General features: G+C 56.9%; 9 protein-coding genes across 9 annotated transcripts; 3 read left to right on the top strand and 6 right to left on the bottom strand.

Annotated features, from left to right (window-relative positions):
• Positions 1-120: 120 nt before the first annotated feature.
• On the bottom strand, positions 121-1858 carry B0T15DRAFT_295801 (Tautomerase/MIF superfamily). The gene is made up of 3 exons (XM_062863763.1): positions 1377-1858; positions 833-1288; positions 121-764 (listed from the first exon to the last, which is right to left on the bottom strand). Exons 1-3 carry the CDS (start codon positions 1704-1706, stop codon positions 486-488), a joined length of 1065 nt encoding a protein of 354 aa, XP_062717968.1. The 5' UTR covers positions 1707-1858; the 3' UTR covers positions 121-485.
• Positions 1859-2693: 835 nt separating this feature from the next.
• On the bottom strand, positions 2694-4022 carry B0T15DRAFT_295768 (uncharacterized protein). Its single transcript, XM_062863761.1, has 2 exons — positions 3270-4022; positions 2694-3159 (listed from the first exon to the last, which is right to left on the bottom strand). Exons 1-2 carry the CDS (start codon positions 3600-3602, stop codon positions 2824-2826), a joined length of 669 nt encoding a protein of 222 aa, XP_062717967.1. The 5' UTR covers positions 3603-4022; the 3' UTR covers positions 2694-2823.
• Positions 4023-4775: 753 nt separating this feature from the next.
• On the bottom strand, positions 4776-7280 carry B0T15DRAFT_404707 (uncharacterized protein; the record flags this gene model as incomplete). The annotated part of the gene is made up of 2 exons (XM_062865263.1): positions 4776-6322; positions 6389-7280. 2 exons carry the CDS (start codon positions 7278-7280, stop codon positions 4776-4778), a joined length of 2439 nt encoding a protein of 812 aa, XP_062717966.1.
• A 697-nt stretch (positions 7281-7977) lies between these two features.
• Positions 7978-9242, bottom strand: B0T15DRAFT_295653 (uncharacterized protein). Its single transcript, XM_062863760.1, has 3 exons — positions 9121-9242; positions 8679-9061; positions 7978-8617 (listed from the first exon to the last, which is right to left on the bottom strand). The coding sequence occupies exons 1-3, from the start codon at positions 9150-9152 to the stop codon at positions 8214-8216; spliced, it is 819 nt and encodes a 272-aa protein (XP_062717965.1). The 5' UTR covers positions 9153-9242; the 3' UTR covers positions 7978-8213.
• A 563-nt stretch (positions 9243-9805) lies between these two features.
• B0T15DRAFT_496657 (uncharacterized protein) lies at positions 9806-10281 on the top strand (the record flags this gene model as incomplete). The annotated part of the gene is made up of 4 exons (XM_062867192.1): positions 9806-9827; positions 9906-9941; positions 10004-10119; positions 10228-10281. The coding sequence occupies 4 exons, from the start codon at positions 9806-9808 to the stop codon at positions 10279-10281; spliced, it is 228 nt and encodes a 75-aa protein (XP_062717964.1).
• Positions 10282-10681: 400 nt separating this feature from the next.
• On the bottom strand, positions 10682-11855 carry B0T15DRAFT_295579 (Sin3 associated polypeptide p18-domain-containing protein). Its single transcript, XM_062863759.1, has 2 exons — positions 11542-11855; positions 10682-11475 (listed from the first exon to the last, which is right to left on the bottom strand). Exons 1-2 carry the CDS (start codon positions 11619-11621, stop codon positions 10803-10805), a joined length of 753 nt encoding a protein of 250 aa, XP_062717963.1. The 5' UTR covers positions 11622-11855; the 3' UTR covers positions 10682-10802.
• A 235-nt stretch (positions 11856-12090) lies between these two features.
• B0T15DRAFT_487404 (uncharacterized protein) lies at positions 12091-13194 on the top strand (the record flags this gene model as incomplete). Its single annotated transcript, XM_062866433.1, has 1 exon — positions 12091-13194. The coding sequence occupies one exon, from the start codon at positions 12091-12093 to the stop codon at positions 13192-13194; it is 1104 nt and encodes a 367-aa protein (XP_062717962.1).
• Positions 13195-13280: 86 nt separating this feature from the next.
• On the bottom strand, positions 13281-15622 carry B0T15DRAFT_542189 (26S proteasome subunit RPN7-domain-containing protein). The gene is made up of 5 exons (XM_062869914.1): positions 15166-15622; positions 15034-15078; positions 14686-14966; positions 13864-14625; positions 13281-13797 (listed from the first exon to the last, which is right to left on the bottom strand). The coding sequence occupies exons 1-5, from the start codon at positions 15227-15229 to the stop codon at positions 13591-13593; spliced, it is 1359 nt and encodes a 452-aa protein (XP_062717961.1). The 5' UTR covers positions 15230-15622; the 3' UTR covers positions 13281-13590.
• Positions 15623-18484: 2862 nt separating this feature from the next.
• Positions 18485-22134, top strand: B0T15DRAFT_295529 (fungal-specific transcription factor domain-containing protein). The gene is made up of 5 exons (XM_062863758.1): positions 18485-19034; positions 19163-19943; positions 20029-20655; positions 20722-21106; positions 21190-22134. Exons 1-5 carry the CDS (start codon positions 18629-18631, stop codon positions 22126-22128), a joined length of 3138 nt encoding a protein of 1045 aa, XP_062717960.1. The 5' UTR covers positions 18485-18628; the 3' UTR covers positions 22129-22134.
• The last annotated feature ends 1118 nt before the right edge of the window (positions 22135-23252 follow it).

Raw genomic sequence — 23252 nt, 5'->3', positions numbered from 1 at the left:
GCTGGCTGACCACTGCGGTCAGGGACTCGTCAAGTCATGGAGCGGCCGGTTACAACCTAAATCCCCGCCGCAACGACAGCCTTCTCTGTGCACGCGAAGCCGTCAACCATAGTCGGGACCCGGCCGAGTCTTTCCCTCGCGCAGCGTTTTTCAAAGGTTGAAATAATAGGGTGACGACGATGGACTAGTACCGGTTCAATGGCGTCCGAGTTCTCGTACACGTACTTCGCAGTACATGCAGGAAATCGTGGTACAAGAAATCATGGTGAAGTCCAGGTGAGGGGATTCACCGAGACAGCTAGCCCCTGGCTTGGGCGCCTGATTACGTAAGGGCCGCAGTGGGGTCCTGGGAAACTCGGGGTTCGTCTTGGCATCGCGCCCTATCATTGTCCGTACGAAGTACTCTATTTACTCCGTACTTTGACCCGAGCCCGCCAACGATCGCCATCCCCAGCAATCAAAATGTCCCAATGTCCCTGATCCTATCACTCATCTGCAATTGTCGGCAAGGACGAACGGTCTGACGACTTTCTGCCAGACCGGCCGAAGATGCCAGCCATGAAACTCTTCGTCCTCCGCGCCGATTTCTTCGGTTGGGAAGCCGACGAATCCACCTCTTGCCGCCCATTGATGATGACCTTCTGATGATCCGTGCCGTGGAATACACCAAGGCGAGGCAAGGCTTCGTTGGCGCTACCCGGCGGCGTTGGTTCTGGAGTCGGAATGTCGGCGGCTGCGGGATGTCGGAGGGCGACAAGGGACCGCTTGGCTTTTCGTCAGTTCTCCGGAGTGTGTTAAATAAAGAGGAGAAAAAGAAGCACCGAGGGTTTACCTTGACACTCAACATCTTCCTAGCCCTCATCCTCGTTGTTTCCCCCGCAACCACCTCGTCCATTGTTACCGGAGGCGGCTTCACCCCGTCGTCATTGTCTTCGTGTTGTTGTTGGAGGCTCTTCTCCAGCTCGTCAATCTCGCCCGCCATCGTCTTCCCGTTGCACGCGAGGTGCTCCTCCTGAGTAGGCACGAAGCGCAAGAATCCCCTCGCCGGAGCCACCGCGAGCGTCTCCTCCATGTGTTTCTGTATCAGTGCTGCGTTCCGCTTGTTGGTGGTTGGCAGCAGCTGCGAAGGCAGCGCGAACACGGACAGGATGTAGGCCGGCTCGAAGGAACCGCCGAAGATCATGCAGGCGCCATGGTGCAGGGTGACGACGATGGACGATACCGGGCGCTGGTACCGCGTCGACAGCTGGTAGGAGAGCTCCGTGATGAAGGTGAACTCGTCGCTGATCTGGATCAGGTAAAGCAGGTCAGTGGCAAAGCCTGAGCAGTAGGTTTGATGAGCGAGGTAAAAACCGGGTAGGTTTCGAAAATCGTACGATAACATTCGTCTTGACCTCTGCCATGACGATGGCATCGCCGTGGACCCTCTCTCGGGCCGGAGTGCTTGGGTGTGTTGAGAAAGCGTCCTCGAAGAAGTTCCGCATGCTCTTTTGCCTGGGCAGGTCCGCTCGTGACCGTGTCTTGCTTGCCCTGCGAACGATGTCGCCCGGCGGAGCCCGGTCGATATTGCGCATGAGGTGGTTTCCTTCGACGAGATTTGGAGTTGGCTGAGGAGAACCCTTACGGCCCTTTCGCCCCAAGAAGCTCAGTTCAGCCTGGGGTTCCTGAACAATCTTATTTGGTCCAAATTCCGCCGTTCGATCCATCGTGGCTCGGTCGTTGGCTGCTACCGCAAGGTTGGTGGAAGTAGAGATCTAGAACCATGGGGAGAATGCCTTCAAACATTGTGAAGACCAAACAGGATCTGGCCTACAATTGCTGGCTTTTAGGAACTTGAAGAAGCGTTGGGATACTCTCCGGCACGTAATCAGTTCAGGTTGTCTTTGATAAGGGGTAGGTCTGTCTGGTTTCCTCCACGATGGTTCCACACGGGTTGTGGCAGGCGTCATCCGCACCCGCATCCTGCGCGCTGCACCGGATATCGGTCAAACGGATCTGATGAGCTAGGTATCACAACGACGAGGCACACCGTCGGGATATGGCAGGCAACGTCACGGTCATTTGGAGCCGTATTCGATGTGTGACACATGAAGCAGCCACCGCGGAATCACTCGAAACAAACAGCGACTGGTAGACAGATTCACGGCGTCGATTTAAGCGATGCGAAGGATAATCTCTGGCCACTTTATCAAATGGTCGTGCCGGTTCCCCGACGAGATAAGCAGCCGCTTGTCGTGGGGGTTGGCCGAGATACCGGCCGGTGGTTCCGCAATCCGCATAGACACTGTTCTTCAGGGCTGGCCACTCTCCATGTGCATCGGATTCGAGCCAAAGAAGCAAGCGAGAGCCGTTTGTCACGGTGCAGGCAGCCGTGAAGCAATGCAGAAGGGGATGCGGTTTGCTTATTTCTCTTCAGTTGGTTTCAGGTAAACCATGTCTGCATGCCCGGTATGTCTCCCACACCATGGATGAGGCGGATCCTCAGTCAGAACACGTCGATGACCGAGTCATGGAGCCGGCCTCGTGTCGTACAAAATCATGTATTCCTACCCCGAGCACATAGAAGTTACCGCCACCCGCGTCCTAGCCCATTACAAATAATACATACAGGAGTTCCCCCTCTCCTGTCAAAAAGATACCAGCCAGCCATAAGGGGCATCTAAGCCTCAAACCCAAGCGCTTGGAATGCGTCTGTCACCTAACCTAACAGAACCCTCCACAACCACAATTTACCCTACCAGCCTTCGTAGCATTCTTCCCCTTTATAAAGTTCAGGGAGTGACAGTCTCAGAACCAGTACTAGGTAAACTAACTAACTAACTCTCAAGCAAGCACAGGTGTCTTCCTCGCAGCCAGGTACCGGTCCGTATACCTCTCGAGCTGCATCTGGCGCGCAGCAAGCGCGAGGGCAACCACCTCGACGGGGAGGAGCAGTATGGCCAGGTACAGCCCTGCGTGGCTCTGTTGGCAGAGCGTGCCCCAGTGCGGCTGCTGCGACATGGAGACATCCTTCCAGCGGCACGTCCACGAGAGGAAGGTGTCGGTCGTCACGGACGCGTTGACGGCGTAGTAGAAGATGACGGCGACGAGCGCGCCCGCGAGGCCGACCAGCGGCGCGACGAAGGTCACCGACGTGTGGGCTGTTGCTCGGGCGCGGAGCTGGAGAGAGGGTAGTTTTTTTAGCTTAGCATCGGCTTGGGCTAGTACTGTATACATGTACGATCCTAAACTAGAAAAAAAAAACAAGGGAGGAGGGAAGAAAGACTTACAGTCCGCACCTGGCTGAAGCACAGGGCGACGATGTTGGAGACGAGCACGATGGAGCTGCCAATGACGAGCGACACGGTCGGGCGGGCGTTGAACTCGTCCGGCCAGAGCGGCAGCAGGAAGTCCGACGAGACATGTGTCTCCCGGTACACACGGAGCGTGTTGGCCGAGATGCCCAGCACGGTCAGGCCCATCAGGAGCGCCAGCGCCGTCGTGCCCACGCGGGCCGTGTCGAGCATGCGAACGGTGCGCATCTTGGATCGCAGGTGGAGATCGGTCGAGTCGGCCTCGAACGAGGATGCCGACCCCTGGGAGCGACTGCTGCTCTTTTCCATCTTTTTTTATATATAATAACTATTGCTTTGGCTTGGTGTGGTCGAGTGTTGGCCAGGAGCACTGCTCAAGGGAACGGGAACCCAATATCGGGCAACAAGAGGAAAAAAAAAAAAGAGAGAGAATGGGTATGAAGACGACTCAAGAGGAGAAGCGCAGTGCAACACGAAACCAGCAGAAGAAGGCAGCAAGGAACAGAACGACAGTGCCAGTGTCGGAAGCAGAGCAGAACAGAACAGAACGCAGGCACCTAACGGGGGGCATGTCCCACGATACTAATACTCTCTTTTCCATCAGCCCCCTCGGTCCTCAATTATTATTAACTGTCCCAGAGCCTAACGGCTGCATGCAGATGCAGATGATGAAAGGGATTGCCGAAAAAGAATGAGAGCGGGCGCTTAACCCCACGCTTTCCGTATGGCCCGGGTACCGGGGGTGGGTGCGGAAAGAAGCTTAAGAGAGAGAGAGATGCGCCGCTGCACGAGATCTCGCGCTAACATACATGTAATGTAACTGCTGTCCCTCCATCATCTGCCAGATCGCGCTCATTGCCGTACCGAAATCTAGGAATAGGACCTGCAGATTGGCTGAGCAGCCCGCAGCCAAGAGGCGCTTCTACGCGCCCGTAGCGTTGCACCGGGAGCGATATAATTGGTGGTGCGGATTGTGCTGAGTGTGCGTGACTGTCAGCGTAGCGCTTACAGTTGTTGCACCCGACGACCCCGGATATCTCCTTTCCTGTCACGGTAAACTGGACACAATGTTCGCAATAGGTGTGAATGAATGCACGGTCGCCCGGCTTGAAGAAAAGGAGTCTAGAGTCTAATTCAAGCGAGGCTTCTTCTACAAGACCCTCCCCAAGATATGACGGGTATCAAAGCGCCCGGTAACCCGATATGCCATACCCTCAACGCCAACCACAAAATAGCCTCCACCTACGATATACTCGCTGCGCTCGCTCTCTCCCAAGTCAAATCCATTGTCGCCAACCGAAGGCCCATCCAATACATTCCGTCCTATAGTTTCGTCGTCCGCTAACAACGGAGAGCCTGACAAACCCAAGCCTTCGCTCCCCATATAGAAGGAAAGAATAAAAAAAAAATAAAAAAAGAAAAAAGAAAAGAGGAAAGAAAGGTAAAGGGGCAAAAGTGATCGATAAACCCCAATCCTCCTCCTTACCCGCTCTCCCCCTTCCCCAGGCCAATCCCCTTCCTCCTGCCCCTGACAAGCGCCTCCAACCCTTTCCCCACCGCCACCAAGTCCCCGAGCATGGTAATATGTCCCCGATCCGTGCATACCCGCCCTCCCCGGACGAGCTCATACCCCCGCGGAAGCATGGCCTCGCGTGCGAGCACCACTCCGTCGCCCGACGCGAACAGCAGGTCGTCGTATGCGTCGGCGCACGCGATCGCCTCACGCGAAGAGACAGCCGCGCCGCAGGTCGTCGGGATGTCCTTGGCGTAAATCACGGCCAGCGGCGGGTAGGCGTTGGCCTCCTGGTGGGAAGGGTTGTGTGCCAACTCGGCGCGGAAGCGTTTCGTCTCGGCTAGTGTGCGGCTTAGGTAAGCTATGTTGCGGGCGCGCGCGGCGTTGCTGTTCTGCGAGGTTCCTCCTCCCGGGGTTTGTTCCGATGAGGTCGTCCCGGTTGTTCTTGTTGTTGTGGGCGAGGAGGGAGAGTAAGACGAGGAAGTGCCCATCTGCGGGGCGAGGGTCCGGTCTCTATTCATGGTCTGGTGGTAGTAGTGGCCGCCTTCGGCTGAGGCTGAGGCGAGGTGTCGCTTGCTTCCGGTGTTGCTTCGGTTGCGGAGCGGGAGGCTGGGTAGGGAGTCGGAGAGGCTGAGGAGGGAGCCGAAAGTGCTGCTTCGCGAGAGGGGCGGAAGGGCTGGTTCCGAGACGCACGGGCAGATGCGGTACTTGATCCAGTCATCTACGTTGTAGAAGTCGATCCGGTACTCTTCTTTGGTCACCTTGTCGACGAAGCAGAAGCCGTCTTCGGGGAGAAACACGAAGGTGGTTCGCAGCGAGAAGTTGACCTGCGCGGTGAGGACCTTCTCGTTGAAGAGTACTGCGTCGCCGTTTCGGAGCGGCCCCAGGATGTTGACACAACGCTGTGGAACGCCGACATACAAGACGCCTGAGAAGAGCTCGGGTCGCTGGTTCACGGCGTGCCGCGTGATAAGACCGCCGAGGCTGTGTGCGATGACCAAAGCACCCCGTTTCTCTTTGGCAACACCTGGCTGATTCGACGGTAGCTTCTCGAGGAAACCGATCAATCTCCGGGACAGGCGGTGGGGACTGAGCCTCCAGTCGTAGCCGTAGTCGTGGACTCTGAGCTTGCCGGTTCGGGCGTTTTCGCAGTCCCTCAGTTTCTTGAAGAGCCTCTTCGAGATATCGACTGGGCCAATATTCTGAAGCATACCGTCCGCAATAATGCTCTTCTCCATGTTTTCCTCGTCCTCTGGGTCCAGTCCAACCTCCAGGTTGACCTTTCGCACTCCCAGCTGCACCTTGACGGGTACCCACAGCCGCCTGTGGGGAGGCTTGGCCGATCGCAGAATAGAGCCCCTGTACCCGCCCATAATCACAATATCTCCAGTTAATGATTCCAGGACCGCGTCTAGCGGATCCTGATTCACTTGTGGGCTGTTCTGCACAGGGTATGACCGCGGGACACCTGACGGCGGATCTGTCGGCGACTTCTTCAGGGACGCGTTAAGCAGATCTAACGTGGTTAGTCCACTGGCCCGGGGGGGGGGGGGGGGGGGGGCGCATGCATCGGACAACCTACTGGGCATCTGGGGCAACTTAAACGACGGACCATCGAAGCTGTCCTTGATGGCCTTGAATCGCACATTCACCTGCGCTCGGACATGGGTAAACCGCTCGTCGTCTCCCAGCGAAGACACCCGAGACAGCGCCTGGTAAAGAAGAGAATCATCCGAGGCGGTATGGCGCAGGGTGCGAGGCCTGGCTGAATCAGGCTGGATCGGCGCCGCATGCGGAGGAGCCACGTCCGGGAGACGACTGCTGGATGACGTCTCCGAGGTTACCGGAGTTGGTGGCATATGTGTATGCGATCTTCGCGCGTCCTTGGGTGGCGAGCTAGAGCTAGAGAAGAAGGTCGGCGTCGTAATGCTCGGGAGGAAGCCGGACGGGATTGAGATGGACGGCAGGGCTTTGGAGAGCCTCTTCAGACTCTCCCCAACCGATTGCGAGCGCTGTTGTCTCGTCTGGAACGCCGCGGCCATGGAGGACCTGAACCGGCCCGGTTCTGAGACCAGGAACTGCTTCGGCCCGGCCTGCCACGGAGTAGGGAGCCGTACTACGGGAGACAGACCGCCCTGCGAACTCTCGGGCACTTGGCTCCCGTAGCCGGGGACCAGCATTTCTGCATTCTCCTGACTTGGCTCATCACTCTCCGACGTCTCGAACGGTTCTCCCGGGGATTGACGATTGATGGCGGCGACCTTCTCAGCGGCCGGCATCCTCGGAGACGTGAGCAGCGTGGCCAGCGGGCTGATTGCTGGTTGCATGAACGATTGGGCGTCGTCTTGATCAACATCCAGCTCATCATCCTCAGCCCCGTCTAGTCGTGGCGACTCGCGCTCCTCCGCTGGAAGCGCTGCATCGTGCACCGGAGTCATGACCGCAACGAGGGGCGGATCTTGCGATCCCTCCATTGCGTGAGGTCCCATAACTGAAGATAATGGGAAACCTGCAGCAGAGGATGCCTGCGGCATGGAACCCGATTTAATATCGCAACTCAGGGTCCACGCGATACCATCACACAAAGGTCAAGGTGCCGATGACGGTCAGGTTCGGGATATCAGAGTTCGGGTGCCTGGTTGGCATTCGCTTCCCACCAAAGCGCGAGTCAGGTCGTTCTTGCTTGGGTTGTTTATCTGGCAGGAGCCCGAGCGTTACCATACAGTAGAAACCAGATGGTTCCATGGTGGTATTTAAGGCGCTGCAGTAAGCTGAGGCTTAAAATGGTTAATGGACCACAGATCGGGTCGCTCGGAGGTTCGGGCACCCTGCAAGGCCGTATCTTTGTGCTCTCGTTGGTAGCCAGTGGTAGGGATATGCGATGAAAAAAAGGCCCCATCGCGGCGGTGCAGCAACCCGATGCGGATCGCCCCATATCAATCTCATGTATGGACCGTAGTTTGTCCTGATGCCTAACGTTAAGTAGTAGTTGCTGGCTCTCTGCTGTCAGCGTCGCACATGCGCCAAATCAATTCTTGAATGATTTGCTCGAGAACGTGCTGATTGTTTTGTATTTGACGTCATGTTGCCAGATCAGTCCGAGCTGTTCGAGACCCGCTTGGCATCGAACTCCAGACAACATCGCGGCGCGAGACAATTGGGATGGCTCCACTTATTTCCGGGCCCCCCGCCTCAGAACGCGACGCCATGAAAATACCCTTGAACCCCGTGCCTTCTTCCGGCTGCTCGGTAAGGTATCAGGGCCCCATGTTGGCATGTGGTATCAGGTTAGCCAGTTTGACAGTTTGAGCGTCAGCCACAGCCAGAAAAGGGTTCTTCTGCGACCGCTATCCGTAGTTACATTACGCAGTACTAGTGAAGGCTGGCCAACAACCGACGACCCGCTTTCACATGCGTGCAGATGGCTTGCCAGGGGCGGGCAGAATGGAGAAGTCGCCATCTATCTCCTGGATCTTGTCCACAGATCTGTTCCATCCAGGCTGATCGGCGAGCCGCCCGATGTACGCATGAAGCCTTGGGAATGTTTCCTGGAAAGAGCCCTTATCCCATTTGCCCATGGCATCGAATCCGCCCTCTTTTCCAGCAATGAGCGGGTAAGATAGCATGATGTCGGCGCTGGTAAGGTTGCGGCCACACATGTAATCTCCACCCCCGGGCGACGTCGCAAGGAACTGCTCCATCATTGTGAAATGTCGTTTCATGTTGGGGAAGACGAGGATGCCGATAATCTGGTTTGCGATGAAGGCGGTGACGGGTCGGATGAAGAAGGGTACTCTGTTGCCGCCCAGCCCTACCAACAGCTTGTTAGCGCACAGCAATAAAGGCCGCATACCTCGTCGCAAGATGCATACCGCTTAGTATATAGTGCAGAAACACAGTAACCATGAAACTACCCTCAACGTAGTATAGAAGGTACTGGTACCGCATCCATTCTTCCGTCTCACCACCCACCTCGTTCTCTTGGCCGTCCTTCCAGCGCTGCGGCACGAGTGTTTTGCCCTTGGCGAAATGGTCGCATAGGTACTGCACAATGAAAGCACTCTCTGCAAGCACGACCGGCTCCGCGGATGCAGGCGATTCAATGGTAACGACAGGCGACTTGCCGAGCGGATGGATCTTCCGGAGCTCGGGCGGTGCTAGCATATTCTGCTGACGATGATAGATCTGGATCTCGTATGGGATCTGGAGTTCTTCAAGCAGCCATAGCGTGCTTTGAGCTCGAGACCCGTTGAGCCTGACATAGGTAGTGTGAGCAGCATACCTATTAGAGGGTTGTACGCTTAGGGGTCGCACCAATGTAGCTTGACTTTTGCTTGCACTGCCATTGCTGGGAACTAGCAATCAGTTACCTCAAATCAACGAGATAAGGCGATGAATGATTTTGGAGAACGATGAAAGTTGTCGGAGGTGAACTTGGTTCAATAATTGCCCGCTAGACTAGATATAGGTAGGTAAAATACCATGTAGACGTGGTAGAGTGTATTAAGCCGAGGCACGGAGACTCGTCACTGTTGTCCTCCACTCAGACTACTGTACCCTGGGGCAGAATACGGATGAGAGAGACACCTTTTCAGAACCCGATATGAAAGCGAGAAGCTGGAACTTATAGGGAAGCAAAAGCTGTGAGGAGTCTTTGAACGTTGGTTCAGGCCCCATGCATGATCGACGTGGGAATCAGGATACCACATCCCAACATGTGAAGCAGTGGTGGGACGGAGCGAAGGAGTTATTCTCCAAGCGGGATTGACCAATAAGATATTGACCGTTTTGCCGCTGGACCTGGAGCACGTGACTCAACACGCCTTGCCATCCATTGGATTGCCAAGCTCAACCGCTAGACGGATTCCGATTAGACGGCACCTTCCGAACCTCAGCGGCTCACCAGGCGAAGCTTCAACCTCGAAATTCGAGCGCACCCTCGGTCGACCCAACAACAGCCAGCCCGTTCTACAAGTAGAGGGACTGCTCACATTTTAAGATGGCTGGCCTACCGCATAACAGTGCGCTCATCCCGAGAGAAACCCCTCAATTGACCATGGAACACCGGATCAGCTAATACATTTGGGCGCAAATAACAGAGGTGGCCATGGACCCGGCCCTGGTCAAGCTCGGGAGTACGTCGAAACCCCGCCGAACAACCGATGTCAGGAATGGACCGTAGCTGACCTCTGCGCAGACATGATCACGAACCGGTACAAGTACTTCAGGTGGACCAAGCGGACGGCAGGCATCACGTTTATGTACGTCTTTGTGGTACCAAGCATCATCGGGTACTTGGGATATAAGACCGATGTGAGTTCTTCCTCGGACCTGGTCCGGCGACTAGTGGGATCTGAGTCTGGGCAATCGGCTTCGCTACTCAGGGATGTGGGAAGCGGTGCTGACGTTGGTTTGCGACAGGGCCTCTGGGACTTGCGAGCGAAGCGAAGGGGCGACATCATTTCCGAGCGCTAAGAGCATGACTGGAGATGCTGCGGCTGGGGTGGCAGGGACTGTACATAGACCTCGCGGCGTCCCAGGACGAAAGGAAAGGGGACGCGCGGTCAGGGATCATACCATTTTCGTTACCAAGTACGATTGTCAGCACCATGATGAGATGGCGAAGCCGTGGCCAAGCGTGTGGATTGATACCAGTGCTGAGCCTTGTGCATATAGATGTTTCGTTTCTTATGTCCTCATACGGCGACTGCAGTTCCTCCTCTTCCTTGTTAGTCCCGCAAGCTGCAGGTCCTGAACATCGGCCTGCCTTTCTTACGACACCATCTTTTAGACCCATCACCCCCTGATGGCCTGGTCTCGTCACTCTGCAGCTCAGACTCAGCATTTTCCGGCATATCGGGTCGAGGAGATGCCTCATCCCCTCATACTTCTAGTAAGCAGGTGAGCCTCTCATCCGATCCTTCTATTCCTCGATGTTCAATCCCCACATCGAATGCATTCCTTGTCTCCCGCGGGAATGGGAGCCAGATTGGCAGCTATCTCCCCCACCGAGCAGGTCCCGAGGGTTCATCCTCGGAGAGCATATCCCCTCTCCTCCATTCGCCTTGCGGCATCCCTCCACCTCCCCTCAAAAATGGTTCGTCACGGTCACCATACCTGCGACCACCATACCCTCTCGTACCGCCGCCTCTAATGCCCCGCCCACGGAGACCACCTGGCGGTCCATAGTCCCTTTCTCTTGATGCTGGAGGCGGCGGCGGCGCACCCGTAAGACCTCTCGCTTCCCCGACGCCCGCGCCGCGGCCCATTCTCGCGCTACTCGCAGGCGCGACGTCGCCTGTAAGCTCGTTTGGTGGCAGGATCGCGCAGCTGATGTAGTCTCCCGTAATAAACCTGGCGTCGGCCAGCGTCTTGGCACCGTCATCTGGCTCGTCCCCTGCGAAACCTTCGTCGGGCCCGGCCCCTGGCCCTCCTCCGCCCAGTACCAGACTGCCTAGGTCCTTAGCCACGTACCGCGGGGGCACGTCGAGCCTAGCGCGCGTGTCCGCGTAGATGAGACGGAAGGCGAGGCGCGTGCCGATTGCTGGGTCTGGAAGGATGGGTGGCGAGGCGCCGACCATGTGGTGCGAGAGCTCGGTCAGCGTGCAGTCCTTCCAGGTGTGGATGGTAAGGTGTGGTGGGAGGGATGGTGTGTTGAATTCATCTGGTCTGACAGAGTGAGCACTCGGGATTCAACTGGCGCTGATGAAGGAAGGTGAGGGGAACTCAATCTACCTGTGAAATGCACCGGTTCGGTAAAAGAGCTTCACTAGAAACGGCGGCGTCTCGTCCCGCTTCAGCTCAGGTGTGCTCATGGTGACAGCCGAATGAAGAATTGATCAAAACAAGAGTATCAAGCTGTGGTACACTAAAGATTGATTCTAGGCCTAGTATGCCGGACTATAGCGGGAAACTCCTAGTATAAACAGTGAAGACGAACAAGTAAGGGTTAGGCACCTCAGTTTTGAAGGCAACGTTCAAGGTACTGTATCGGCTACAATAAGAGAACTTGAATGGTATCCGTACTGTATGTGCTTGTGTCACTATCTGCAGTCTTCCCTGCCGCGGGCAATTCCGGTGGGTCCCCTTCCCACGCCGTATTTACGTATTAGCGAACTCTCGGTCCGGCTTCGAGACGCATCCACAACCCAACCCCGATCCACCACAGTCTCTTGCAGCGCCCGTCTCATCGACTCTGAGCATCCAACTAACAGTAACCGTTACCTCCCCGATTTCAGTGCCCTAGCATATACAGCGTTGCCGACGCCTTTCGCGACTTTCAAAATGGACTTTGCCGCGCTCCTAGCCAAGGAACTCGACAAGGCCAAACCTCCGGCGCCGTCCTCATCCTCCTCAGCCCCAAAATACATATCCCGGCGGGAAGCCGAGGAGGCGCGCAAGGCCGCCTATCTGGCTGAACAGAAGCGCCTCGAGGAAGAGCGCGCGGCAAAAGCCGCCGCCAAGCGCAAGCGCGAGGAGGAGGCCGAACAAGAGAAGCGCGAGCGCGAGGAGAAGAGGGCCAGGCTGGCCGAGGAGAGCCGACGGCGGAGGGAGGCGAAGGAGGCCGAGGAGGAGAGGGCGCGTAGGAAGCGACTGGGCCTTCCCGAGCTGCCGCCCAGTAGGGAGGGTTCGGAAAGCGCGGCCAAGGTTGAGGAAGAGGAGGATGATGAACTGGATGGCGAAGGGAAGGAGACGGATATTGTGGAGGAGGAGCTCGTCAAGAAATTGAGGGACCTGGGCGAACCCGCCGTACTGTTTGGTGAGGATCATGCTGCCAGGGTGAAGCGATACTGGAAGACGGCAAGAGGCGGCTCAGTCGCTGCGACAGGACCGATTGCGACGACCCTCGCGCCGGTCGAGGAGAAGGACATGAAAGTACCCGACAAGGTGCCGCCCGCATCAGACAAGAAAGCCCGGCGGTTCCTCTTCCGGCAGCTGGCGTCATACTTCAACATGGTGCTTCGCGAATGGGATGCGGCGCTGGTGCGGGAGGACAACGCGGACACGTTCGCCGGCCAAGCGGCGCGCAACGCAATGGTGTCGAGCAAGGAGACGATGAAGCCTTTGTTTCGTAAGTTCGAGCAGGGCGACTTGGACGAGAGCGTCCTCGAAGCTATTGTGGAGATCGTTAAGGCGGCGCAGGAGCGGCGCTACGTCGACGCCAACGACGGGTACCTGCGGCTGAGTATCGGTAAGGCGGCATGGCCAATCGGTGTCACCATGGTGGGTATCCACGAGCGTAGCGCCCGCGAGAAGCTCCATGACGGCGAGAGGGGTCACATCATGGGCAGCGAGGTCACCCGCAAGTATCTACAGAGCATCAAGCGGTGCTTGACCTTCGCCCAAGTCCGCTGGCCGCCCGAGGATGTTCGCCAATTGATGGGCTGAGTTCACGGGCAGGATGGCGGGCATAAGGCAGGACTTGACAAAACATACCATCTGATACCCCAAATGATAATCATATACAGCCAACCAGGTGTCCGTCTGGGTCGAGAACTTGAGGATATCTTTCATCTGAGTCTGGCTGTATCGCCGCTATTGTTTCATAATCGTTCATCATGCTGTCCTATCATAATAGCGAATGGGCTCTAGGTGCTCGACCAGGAACCCAGCATCCAGTGATTTGCACCATCATCATCCTTTTCAACAATGACCCCGTGCAACTGCCTGCATCTGCCTCGGTGCTTCCATGCGCCCTTCGCCTTCCTGTGCCATGCATGGATAAAGAGAACAGATCGACCCCAAGCCATATTCGTGATCAACCCTTGCTGATCGCCGGCCCACTCAGCCTAGAGTTTCCTCCATTGCGAAGTCGCCCTGGCCTGGGAAGCCCTGGACGCCCATCTTCCGCCCGCCCTTGAGTTCGAGATCGGCAGCTACCAGGCCCATCCAGCGGAGGCGATCAAGGGCTTGCCGCTCGTAGTTCTCTGCCGCCTGAAGTGCTGCTTGTTGCATTTGTGCTCTCGGATTGACGGTTATGGTCGTGACGAGCTAATCAGGGCGTTAGTAAGGCACGGGAGATCGAGGAGCTTCGAGTGGTGCATAGGATTTATTTACCTTGTCAATGGTGTTAATCCGGGCTTGCAATGCGCCCGACTGGATCATTTCGGCTAGCTCATCCTCGATGGCCTGGTCAGGGCGACCAAAGGCCTTGGCCATTGTGTCCAAGCTGACGCAGGAGAAAGGAATGAGGTACTGGATGATGCATTTGCTCCTGATCTTGGAGTAAATATTCGCAGTGTGCTTTTGGAGGTAGATATCGAGAAGGTAATCGGGTCGGTATGACTCGAGAATGGCAATGCACGCGGAATATCTGCCGCTGACAAACTGTGCCACGGCGCGCCTGATATGTGGCACATGTTCAAGGAGTGTCCGGAACTGCGAGTTATCCAGCACACTGGTCTGCAGCTCCTTGCGGTCCATCGACGCCAGGGCAAGGAGACCACCGTAAACGGCTACGTCGCTTGGGCTAGCGAGCTCGTTGTAGCTGGATCCGGACACGCTGGAATCGACAGCAAGAAAACTGAGCGCTGCGTCCTTGTACTTCTCTTGTCCCAGCAACGCAATGCCTTGGGCAACCTTGAGGTACGGTTGGACCGCCCTCTCTTCCTCCGCGTGTTGAGTCCCACCCAGCTTACTGACGTGGGCACTCACCATGCCCCATTCGCGCCTTTGTATTGAAACACGGACCAGGTGCTTCCCTACGTCCAAAAACTGCTTGGGAGTACTAACATCAGGCCTCATCTTGGTGTACGCCTCAGCAGCACCGTTAAGGTCACCGATGCTCTCGAGGTGCTTGCCGAGGTCTTCATTGCCCATCTGTAAGAGGGAACCCCAGGTTAGCGATGCGTTGTATACCCGCAGAGTTTCAAAACTCACCCGGATGCTCTCCTTTATCAGGTTATTCTTATATCCCTTTAGCTCTGTCAACAAGCGATTCGTCTCGATCTGGTTGTTGGCCTCCTGTGTTTGCAGCCATCTTTGGTCAAAGGTGGCCTCTGGCTCCGACGGCGCCGCGATGCGCAGACACTCTACTGCTTCCCTGTATCTGTGGGTATCTCTACCACGCTTAGCTTCGGCGATGGCTGCTTTCAGGGCATCGACACATAACGGCACCGAGCTGTGGCCGATGAGGAAGAGGCGGTCGAACCGGGTACGACCTGGGATCACGGTTAGACCTGGAAGTCAAACAGAAGGACGAAGCTCGCCAAGATCCGGTTTGCTTACCTCTGTAATTTGAAATATAAAGATCGAGGTCGAATCTTGGCGGCTCTGCTCGTTGTGGCTCGGAGTTAATCCATGTCGGCCAGGCGCGAGGTTGGATGCCACGGAAGACATGCCAACCAAGAAGAGACTTGCCTTTGACAATGACTCCACCCTGGTCATCCATAAGAGTGAAGAATTGCAGCAGAGAGTCTGCCATTTTGCTAATTCAAGACGAGGCTGGGGGCTTGACGTCTAGGTTGGCGAGGCTTGCAAGCTGGAGAAGCTACTTGTGGATGGTAAGGCTGAAAGGTCGAGGAGGGGAGGTGTGGAAGCAGGCAGCCAAGCCTGAGGTGGGGTAAATTGTGGGACTCCGCCTGGCTTCTTCACCTCCCGCTCGACGTGAGAATTCGGTCCTCCATTCATGTCCATTCATGTCGTGCAATTGGGAGTTAACGTTAACGCTACGTTAACTCAAGAATTTCCCAAATAAGGCAGTTCCTATGCCTATCAGCAACGATGTGAGGCACTGGGCCGATCAAGATGCGGCACGCTCAGATAAGGAGGGATTAAAACCAGATCTACACAGTATGTGATATTTACCGTGTTTTGGTATCTAAGGGTACCTGTATCTGGTTGCCTCCCCTGACAACGGCGTCACGATCTATATTTATTATTCAGGTAGTCAACGGATCTCATCTGAACGGGATACCAGCGTGGCTCTTCCCTCGGCTGAAGGGTGCGAATGCACTGTAAGGCTGACAGACTCCAGCCAAGCCCGGCCGAAGGCGCACGGAGAGATGATCTGCAGCGTCGGATCAGTCTCGGGGTTTGCTCTCGTGTGCACGTATTCCGCACTGTGTACATACAACACAGTAGGTATAGGTGTGGAAGTGTATCCCAGTCGCCGAAAGTGAAAAGCCCCGGCTGCCCCTCCGGAATCCCTAAAGAGGAAGCCAAAAGGTAAGGCGTTCAAGGAGAGTTTACACTAGGGAGGTATGTACTGGGAATGGGAGAAGTAACCGACCGCGAATCGGATTTCCGAGGCTATCAACCTTGAAGCCCAGGGTCGCTGTCCATTGTCCACCAACCTACCCACCCACCGACATTGGACACAACCCCGACCACCGAGCCCGCCATACAGACATACATAGCCACGATAGCTCCGTCCACTATGTAAAAACACTATATATGGCCGCCCAGCCGCCGAGCTCCAAAATACCACCGGCAAGGCGGTCGACGCCCGTGGAGAAACAAAAAAAAAAGTCTGCTTCCGGGCTCGGAATGCACCGTGTGTTTACACACTGCCTGATGTAATCATGGGCTGATTTTGGTCCCTGGCAATGCTTGGCTGGGGTTCGCGCGTGCCAAGACCTCTTGGTCAACGTCAGCCAAGCCATTAGCGCCGTCTTGTGCAGGGTATGGCTTTTCTCCACACTTCTCAGATCTCCAATGTGCGTTTCCCACCTCCAGCACATTTGGGATGCGGTTTGTCAACGGATTGCAGGACCGCCGGGGGCTGTCACTCAAAATATGCATCCCAGTGTCGCGCCAAATAATCCAACCACTCTACGGACGAATGTTCTTAGCTGCCACTACACCTACTAGGGCTCCTATTTACGATCATTTTTAAGAGAATACGTTGCCGGTTAGTCCAGGGTCAAGGTGCGCCTCGCAAAGTACGGAACATCCATGGATCTGTGGTTCCATCCGCGTCTTCTTCTAGCACGGTGTGCCCCACAGTGTCCCCAACCCTTCAGGTCACACCCCGGTTCGTTCTCGGAGGCCGCAGTTCATCAAACCATCAGAATTCTGTGCCCCTCCCATTAGCAATGAGCGGACCACTCCCGCTTCTCGCTTGCCCATCCCGGCCCGGGAATAAAGCCGGACTCGTTGGATAACCATGTAACCATGAATACATACGATATTGGCTGGAGCAACGACACTGGAGACGCCCCGGGGAGTCAGAGGCTCAGCACTGAGTGGACAAAGGTTACCGCCGGATTCGCTCTCGGGTCCCTGAAGAGAACTCGCCGGTGTGCGCTCACAGGGTCCTCCTGCCGCAGAACACGCAGCAGAACACGCATGGAAGGGCAACAGAGCCAAGGATACCTGGTCTGGGAGAGCGGAAGAATGTGGAGCGGAGCTCGATAATACCCGTCGAATCCGCGGTACGAATGCTGTTCGACTTAATGCCACGCTCCAGCCGCCGCCCCGTTCGGTGGTTTTCTAACTATTTTGTAGCGTTCATCATCCGACATGGCTTGGGCCTCGATTTGCGCCAGACAACCCAAGGAGCCATATGTACAGGCATATGAGCATTGGGAGGCAGCCGAACGGCTCGGAGCTGGGAACGGAACCCCAGCGCAGCCGAAAGCAATCGTCCAGCATCTGCGGTCTTTGGGCTCGCAACAAACGCGCAGGCAGCCGGCGACTAAGCTCCCTCAACTTACAGTTGGCGCACCCAGGCGCGGAGCTCGGGGCACGCACGACTCGGAGTCAATGTAGGGATTCGCAGCGAACGCCAGCGCAAGGCTCACTAGTGGGCAGCATGGATACTTTCCTACTGCGTATACACACTATATGTATGTATGTACAAGCTGTACAATACATACAGTAGCTGCTCCACACACCTTTCCCAACTCCCTTCCATCCAACCACACAACTGTTGATGCTGGGATCCTCGAATGTGACTGGAGCTGAGGTGGGCTTGACGCTTTCTTCTCTCTCTATCGGTGCTCCTGCTCGTATTTGACCGGGAACTGGTAGCCTTTGAGCCCGCGTAGATCGTCGATTGTCACGGGACTTACTTTTCCTTCTATTTATGATTTTATAGTTACTCTCCTCAGGGGTCAGATCAGCATCGTCGACGCCCGTCTCCTAACCTATAGCGTCCTCGTCTCGCTCGATCGCTGCTCGGAGACGGCACCGGCAACCCCTCCCTCGCTCTTGCGAACCGTCCCGGGAAAGGGCCTTCGGGAAAACAGCGGGGCGCCTACCGGCCCCTGACGCCCCGACTACTTCTTTCTGTCTTGCTTCCTGCTCGATGCAAGGTAATACGCTGCGCGTTTGCGATAGGTACACGACTACGTACAACAAGACTCTTCCTTCGCGCAGCGAAAACCCCCCTCCTCCTTTACCCCTGTCGCGCCTGCATACCCACTTGTTCTGCGATCCCAGCGCCCCCAGCGGACCCGGCCCCGGGGAGAGACACTCACTCACTGGCACTCGGGGTCCCTTAGGACAGGGTGTCGGCTCAAACGAGAAAGGTCCTTGCTCCGTAGAGCCACCCCCTCCCCGTGTTTGGGAGGCTGAGGTCTGGCGTGAATAACCCACACGGCTTTTTGAAGCTTCATCGGACTTCTCCGACCGATGTGCCAGCTCTCCCCCAACCTCTTTCTGCTGTCAAGCGCGCTTCCGACCACTAGCATTCTGGCTGCGGCGTGCGAACACTGGCCATCAGCGGACCGCCCCCCTGGATATCAGACATGCGCACCGCGTCCTGACATCTCATCAAGAGACGGAGACGGGCACCAAGAGATCCACACGGAGGGAACCCATCAGGCACCTCGGTGAACTATCCCGCCGCGTTCACCACCACACCGAGGACACAACAGCAATGCCGCCAGAACCGGCCAACGAGGGCACCGCCGCACGCCCAGCTCGGCCTGCTTCGCGGACGCCGCGTTCCGGCGGGCCCAGCAGCACCGCGAGGAGGATGGCGATGATGGGGTCCAAGAGTTCCCGTTCCGCCAATACGCCCGATATCTCCGACGATGAGTCTGCCGGCTCCTCCCCGGACGAATTTGCGTCCCCCTCCGAGAGCGCCAAGTCGCCGGCGCAAGGCTCCGTCAAACCCGAGTCCGAGGATGCATCGGGGGCGCAGGACGGCGGTAGCAACGAGGTGCCGAGCATGCCGCTGCAGAAACGCCGCAGGGTGACGAGGGCCTGTGACGAGTGCCGCCGGAAGAAGATCAAGTGCGATGGCAAGCAGCCGTGCACGCACTGCTCGGTCTACAGCTATGGTATGTATTGTATTGTATTGTATTGTATTGTATTGTGCATAGTAGTAGCAGCGCCAGCCCTTGAGGGCTCCCCCATTCCCTAATTCCCATTTCCCCCCTTGGCTCGCCTGTGCTGACCGGTTCCGCAGAATGCACCTACGATAAGCCGTCCAACCGGCGCAGGAACCCGGCTCCGCAGTACATCGAGGCGCTGGAAGCGAGGCTGCGGCGGGCCGAGACGCTGCTGCGCAAGTTCATGCCGGACGTGGACCTTACCGACCCGAACCTGGACCCGGCGGTGCAGCAGGAGTTCCGCAACAGGGAGCGGGCCCGGGCCCGGGCCATGGAGCTGAAGATGGGGGCGGTCAAGGAGCAGCCGGGCGAGGACGGCAGCGGCGAGGACCCGCAGATCATGTCCATGATCGAGTCCATCGGCCAGCTGGATCTCAAGGAGAGCGGCGAATGGGACTTCCACGGCATCTCGTCCGGCGCCGTCTTCCTCCGGCGCATGAAGGAGTATTTTCAGACGCTGCTGGGGAACGAGTACAGCATCCCCTTCTTGCCGCGGCCGGCACTACCGCCGGGCCTCTTCAGCCTCGACTCGCCGCGGCCGAGTGCCGCGTCGCCCTGGGAGTCGTCGGCCGTGCCCAGCATCTACGATCTCCCGCCCCTCGACAGGGTCCGCACGCTGTGCTACTACTCCCTGGAGTGCGCCACGTGTCTCCTCCGCATCGTGCACCGGCCCAGCTTCAACGAGATGGTGGACAAGCTCTACGCAACGCCCCAGGAGTCGTGGGGCCACGAGGAGCACCGGTTTCTGGGTCTGCTGTACTCGGTCCTGGCGCTGGGGTGCGTGTATAACGTCTCGCAGGACAGCGACGGCAATGCCCCGGACGGCCCCGGGACGTACAAGTCGGCGGTGGATGAAGGGTGAGACAACGGTTGCCGGTGACCAATTCTATTTCTCCGTTTTATCCTTTTTTTTTATTTCTCGGGCTGACCCACCTATTTCCAGGGTCAAGTACTACACATCGGCGCGGCTGATCCTGCAAGATGTGGCAGAATGTCGCGACATGGCTTCCCTTCAGGGGCTCGTCTACATGATCCTGTTTCTGCAGGCAACGTCCAACATCAGCGACTGCTACGCGTTCCTGGGCATCGCGCTGCGATCCTGTCTGCGCATGGGCCTGCATCGCCATCTGACGCACGAGAAAATCACGCCGATCGAGGACGAGACGAGGCGGCGGGTATTCCACGTCGTGCGGCAGATGGACTTTTACGTGTCCGCCATCCTGGGTTTCCCTCTGCTGCTGCATGACGAGGACGTCGACCAGCCCTTGCCGACCGAGGTCGACGACGAGTACATCACCAGGGAGACGATCCGTATGCCGCCGCCCGGCACGCCGTCCTTCTTCCAGGCGTTCAATGCGCACAACCGGCTCATGCGGATACTCGCCAAGGTGGTCAGGGACATATATCCGATGAAGGCGATGGACGACGGCGTCAAGCCGGGACGGGCCGGTACGACGTTCATGATCAACTACTCCCGGATCCAGGCCATTGAGGCGGAACTCCAGGAATGGCAATCGCAGCTCCCGGAGTACTGGCGGCCGAGCCACGACGGTCCGATCGAGGTCATCCGGTGTGTGTTGTTATTCGATCCTCCCCTGCTTCATGAGATCGCTGACAAAAGACCGCCCGCCGGCAGGGTTCGGACACTCCTGCGGTTCAGTTACGCCCATGTCCAGATGATGCTCTACAGGCCGTTCCTTCACTACATCTCGCCGCGCTTCGCCGCCGGCAAGAAGGTAGAAGACCGCTATTACAACTGCGCGGCAGCCGGAATCACCGTCTCCCGGAACATCGTGCACATCGGGATCGAGATCCGGAAGCAGGCGGCGCTGATCGGGCCGTACTGGTTCATCCTCTACACCAAGTTCTTTGCGATCCTGTCCCTCGTGTTCTTCGTTCTGGAGAATCCGGACAAGCCAGGGTCCGCCGAGATCCTGGCGGACGCCCAGGCAGGGAGGGACGCCATCGCGAGTCTTGCCCAGCGCAGTCTGGCTGCCGACCGTATCACGAGCGCACTCAACGTAAATTCGGTTCCCCCCTCGCAGTTCTTCTGACTTGTCGACTAGGAGATGATGGCGGGCTAACAGTGTGTCGTGTCTTCTAGCCCCTTTTCGAGCAACTGCCGGAGCGGTTGAAAGATTTGAAGAACCAGAACGCCCGCCCAACGCCGACAAAGAAGCGATCGGCTCCCGCTCCAACGCACGGATCCCGGGCGGGCAGCGTGACGCTGCCGAGTCGCCCGGATCTGCAGGACGGCACACCCCAGCGCCGGTCGGAGGAGATGATCCGTCCGACCGTCGGGCTGCTTCGGCGAGAAGCACGAGGCCCCCCGCAGAGAACGTCCTCCTTCGATACCATCGGCCTGCAGCATGGCAGTCTTGCCGGGCAGACGTTTACCAACTTGCAAGACATCCTGCCCCTGAACATGCCCCTGGCCGGAGGTGGCTCGGACGCCAGCAGCCCTCAAGAGACCCTGCACCGGCAGCAGCATGCCCAGACCACCACCTTCCAGGCGCACGGGCAAGCTGCGGGAGCAGGACCCGCGAGTTCGCTGTACAAGGTGGACGCCATGATGTTCCCCTCGGAGGACCCGTTCGCCTATCCGAACCAGCCGCTCGTGGACGCCGCCAGCCACCACCACCACCCGGGCAGCCAGCCACCGCAGGCGGGGGCAGGCCAAGCTCACAACCCGATGCAGTTCTACATGCCGAACATGTATGACGGCATTGAAGGCCAGCTTCTGGACCCGCTCCCTTCCTATCTCATGCAACAGAGCCAGAGGCAGGCAGCCCACCACCAACACGCGCTACACCAGGCGGCAGCGCAAATGTATAACTCGCCCCAGATGCTCGCCATGCAGCCTGATCATGGCAGCCACGGGCACCAGCAGCCGCAGCACCAGCAGCCGCAGCACCATCAGCATCAACATCAGCATCAGCCGCAGCACCAGCAGCAATCCGGCGGCATGATGGACGAGATGCTGACTGATCCCAGCTTTCAGGGAGATTGGGATGGTATGCTGAGCAACACCGGCTTTCAGTGAATGCAAGCCCTCTAAAGTGTGCTGGATGGAAGGATGGAAGGAAGGAAGGTGAAGGGGCGAAAAGGAGAAAGGAAAGGGGAGGAGGGAGGGAAAAAAGGAAAAAACGTCAAGTCCGTGCCCCACCGACAGTTACGCCTGGCCATCAACTCTCTGAAGATGCTGACAGAAAGTCAGACCCAGGCGGTTTCGCCAGGCTGGATGGCTACTACCAACATCGGAAAAGCGAAATGGACCCCGAAGGGCGCGCGGGTCCCTGTCTGGAGAGGGACGACGGCCGGGGTTAGGTTTGGGACCTGGCATGTACGAAATGACTTTGCTTTTGGGTCTTGGGACTTGTTTTAGTGAGTGAAACCCCCGTTTTTGATACCCCCCCAACGAATAAGAGGAAAAAAACGGATAGAACGCAGGAAGGGAAAGGGAACGATGCTTGGTCTCTTATTGAAAAGGAAGGATTATACCATGGACGTTCCGGCTGTTTTGGGTTAGGAAACGCCGCCAAGTTTCTCTTACTTTAAAACCGGGCAGGTTTGGGATAGATTTCCAGAGTTTGGGTTATGGCTTGAGAGAAAAGCGGGGGCAGCGAAAGGTTACGGCAATTTAGCTTGCAGTGCCAGTGGTTGTAGATATCAGGTACAAGCACAGCCTGTGAGATACCACCAACTCGATGTCGATAGTGCCTGAAATAGACTGGCGTGGGAAAAGGAATGGCGTGTGAGGATGAGGGCATAAGGCGCCGCTTAAGCAATTTGGAAGATAAATGTGTGACGCTCACACAGTACACTATCGAGGAGGTGATATGGAATACTATGACATGTGAAAGAGCTTGGGATGGGCCCAAGGCTCCCGTCCCTTGATAATGTGATGTGCAGTGATGATGACCTGAACCGCAAGTTCTCGTATACCGCACGGCAGTGCACACTTAGATAACGAGTCGGGAATAAGATTTACTCTGCTTAGATACTAACGCACTACGTGCTACACTGTTACGGAGTTGGTTAGTGGTATATCGTCCGATAGCTACAGGCGCACGTATAGTACAGTACTGTATGTTACCTCATCTTCTACAATTGAAGCGATTGACTATCAGATTTCATAGACGACGCTTGAGTTCAGTAGTTGTGAGC

Source organism: Chaetomium strumarium (genome assembly GCF_033439665.1).
Source record: "Chaetomium strumarium strain CBS 333.67 chromosome Unknown B0T15scaffold_7, whole genome shotgun sequence".
Classification (NCBI taxonomy): Eukaryota; Fungi; Ascomycota; class Sordariomycetes; order Sordariales; family Chaetomiaceae; genus Chaetomium; species Chaetomium strumarium.
Note: the sequence above shows the minus strand (reverse complement) of the source record. Positions and strands in the feature narration are given on the sequence as shown.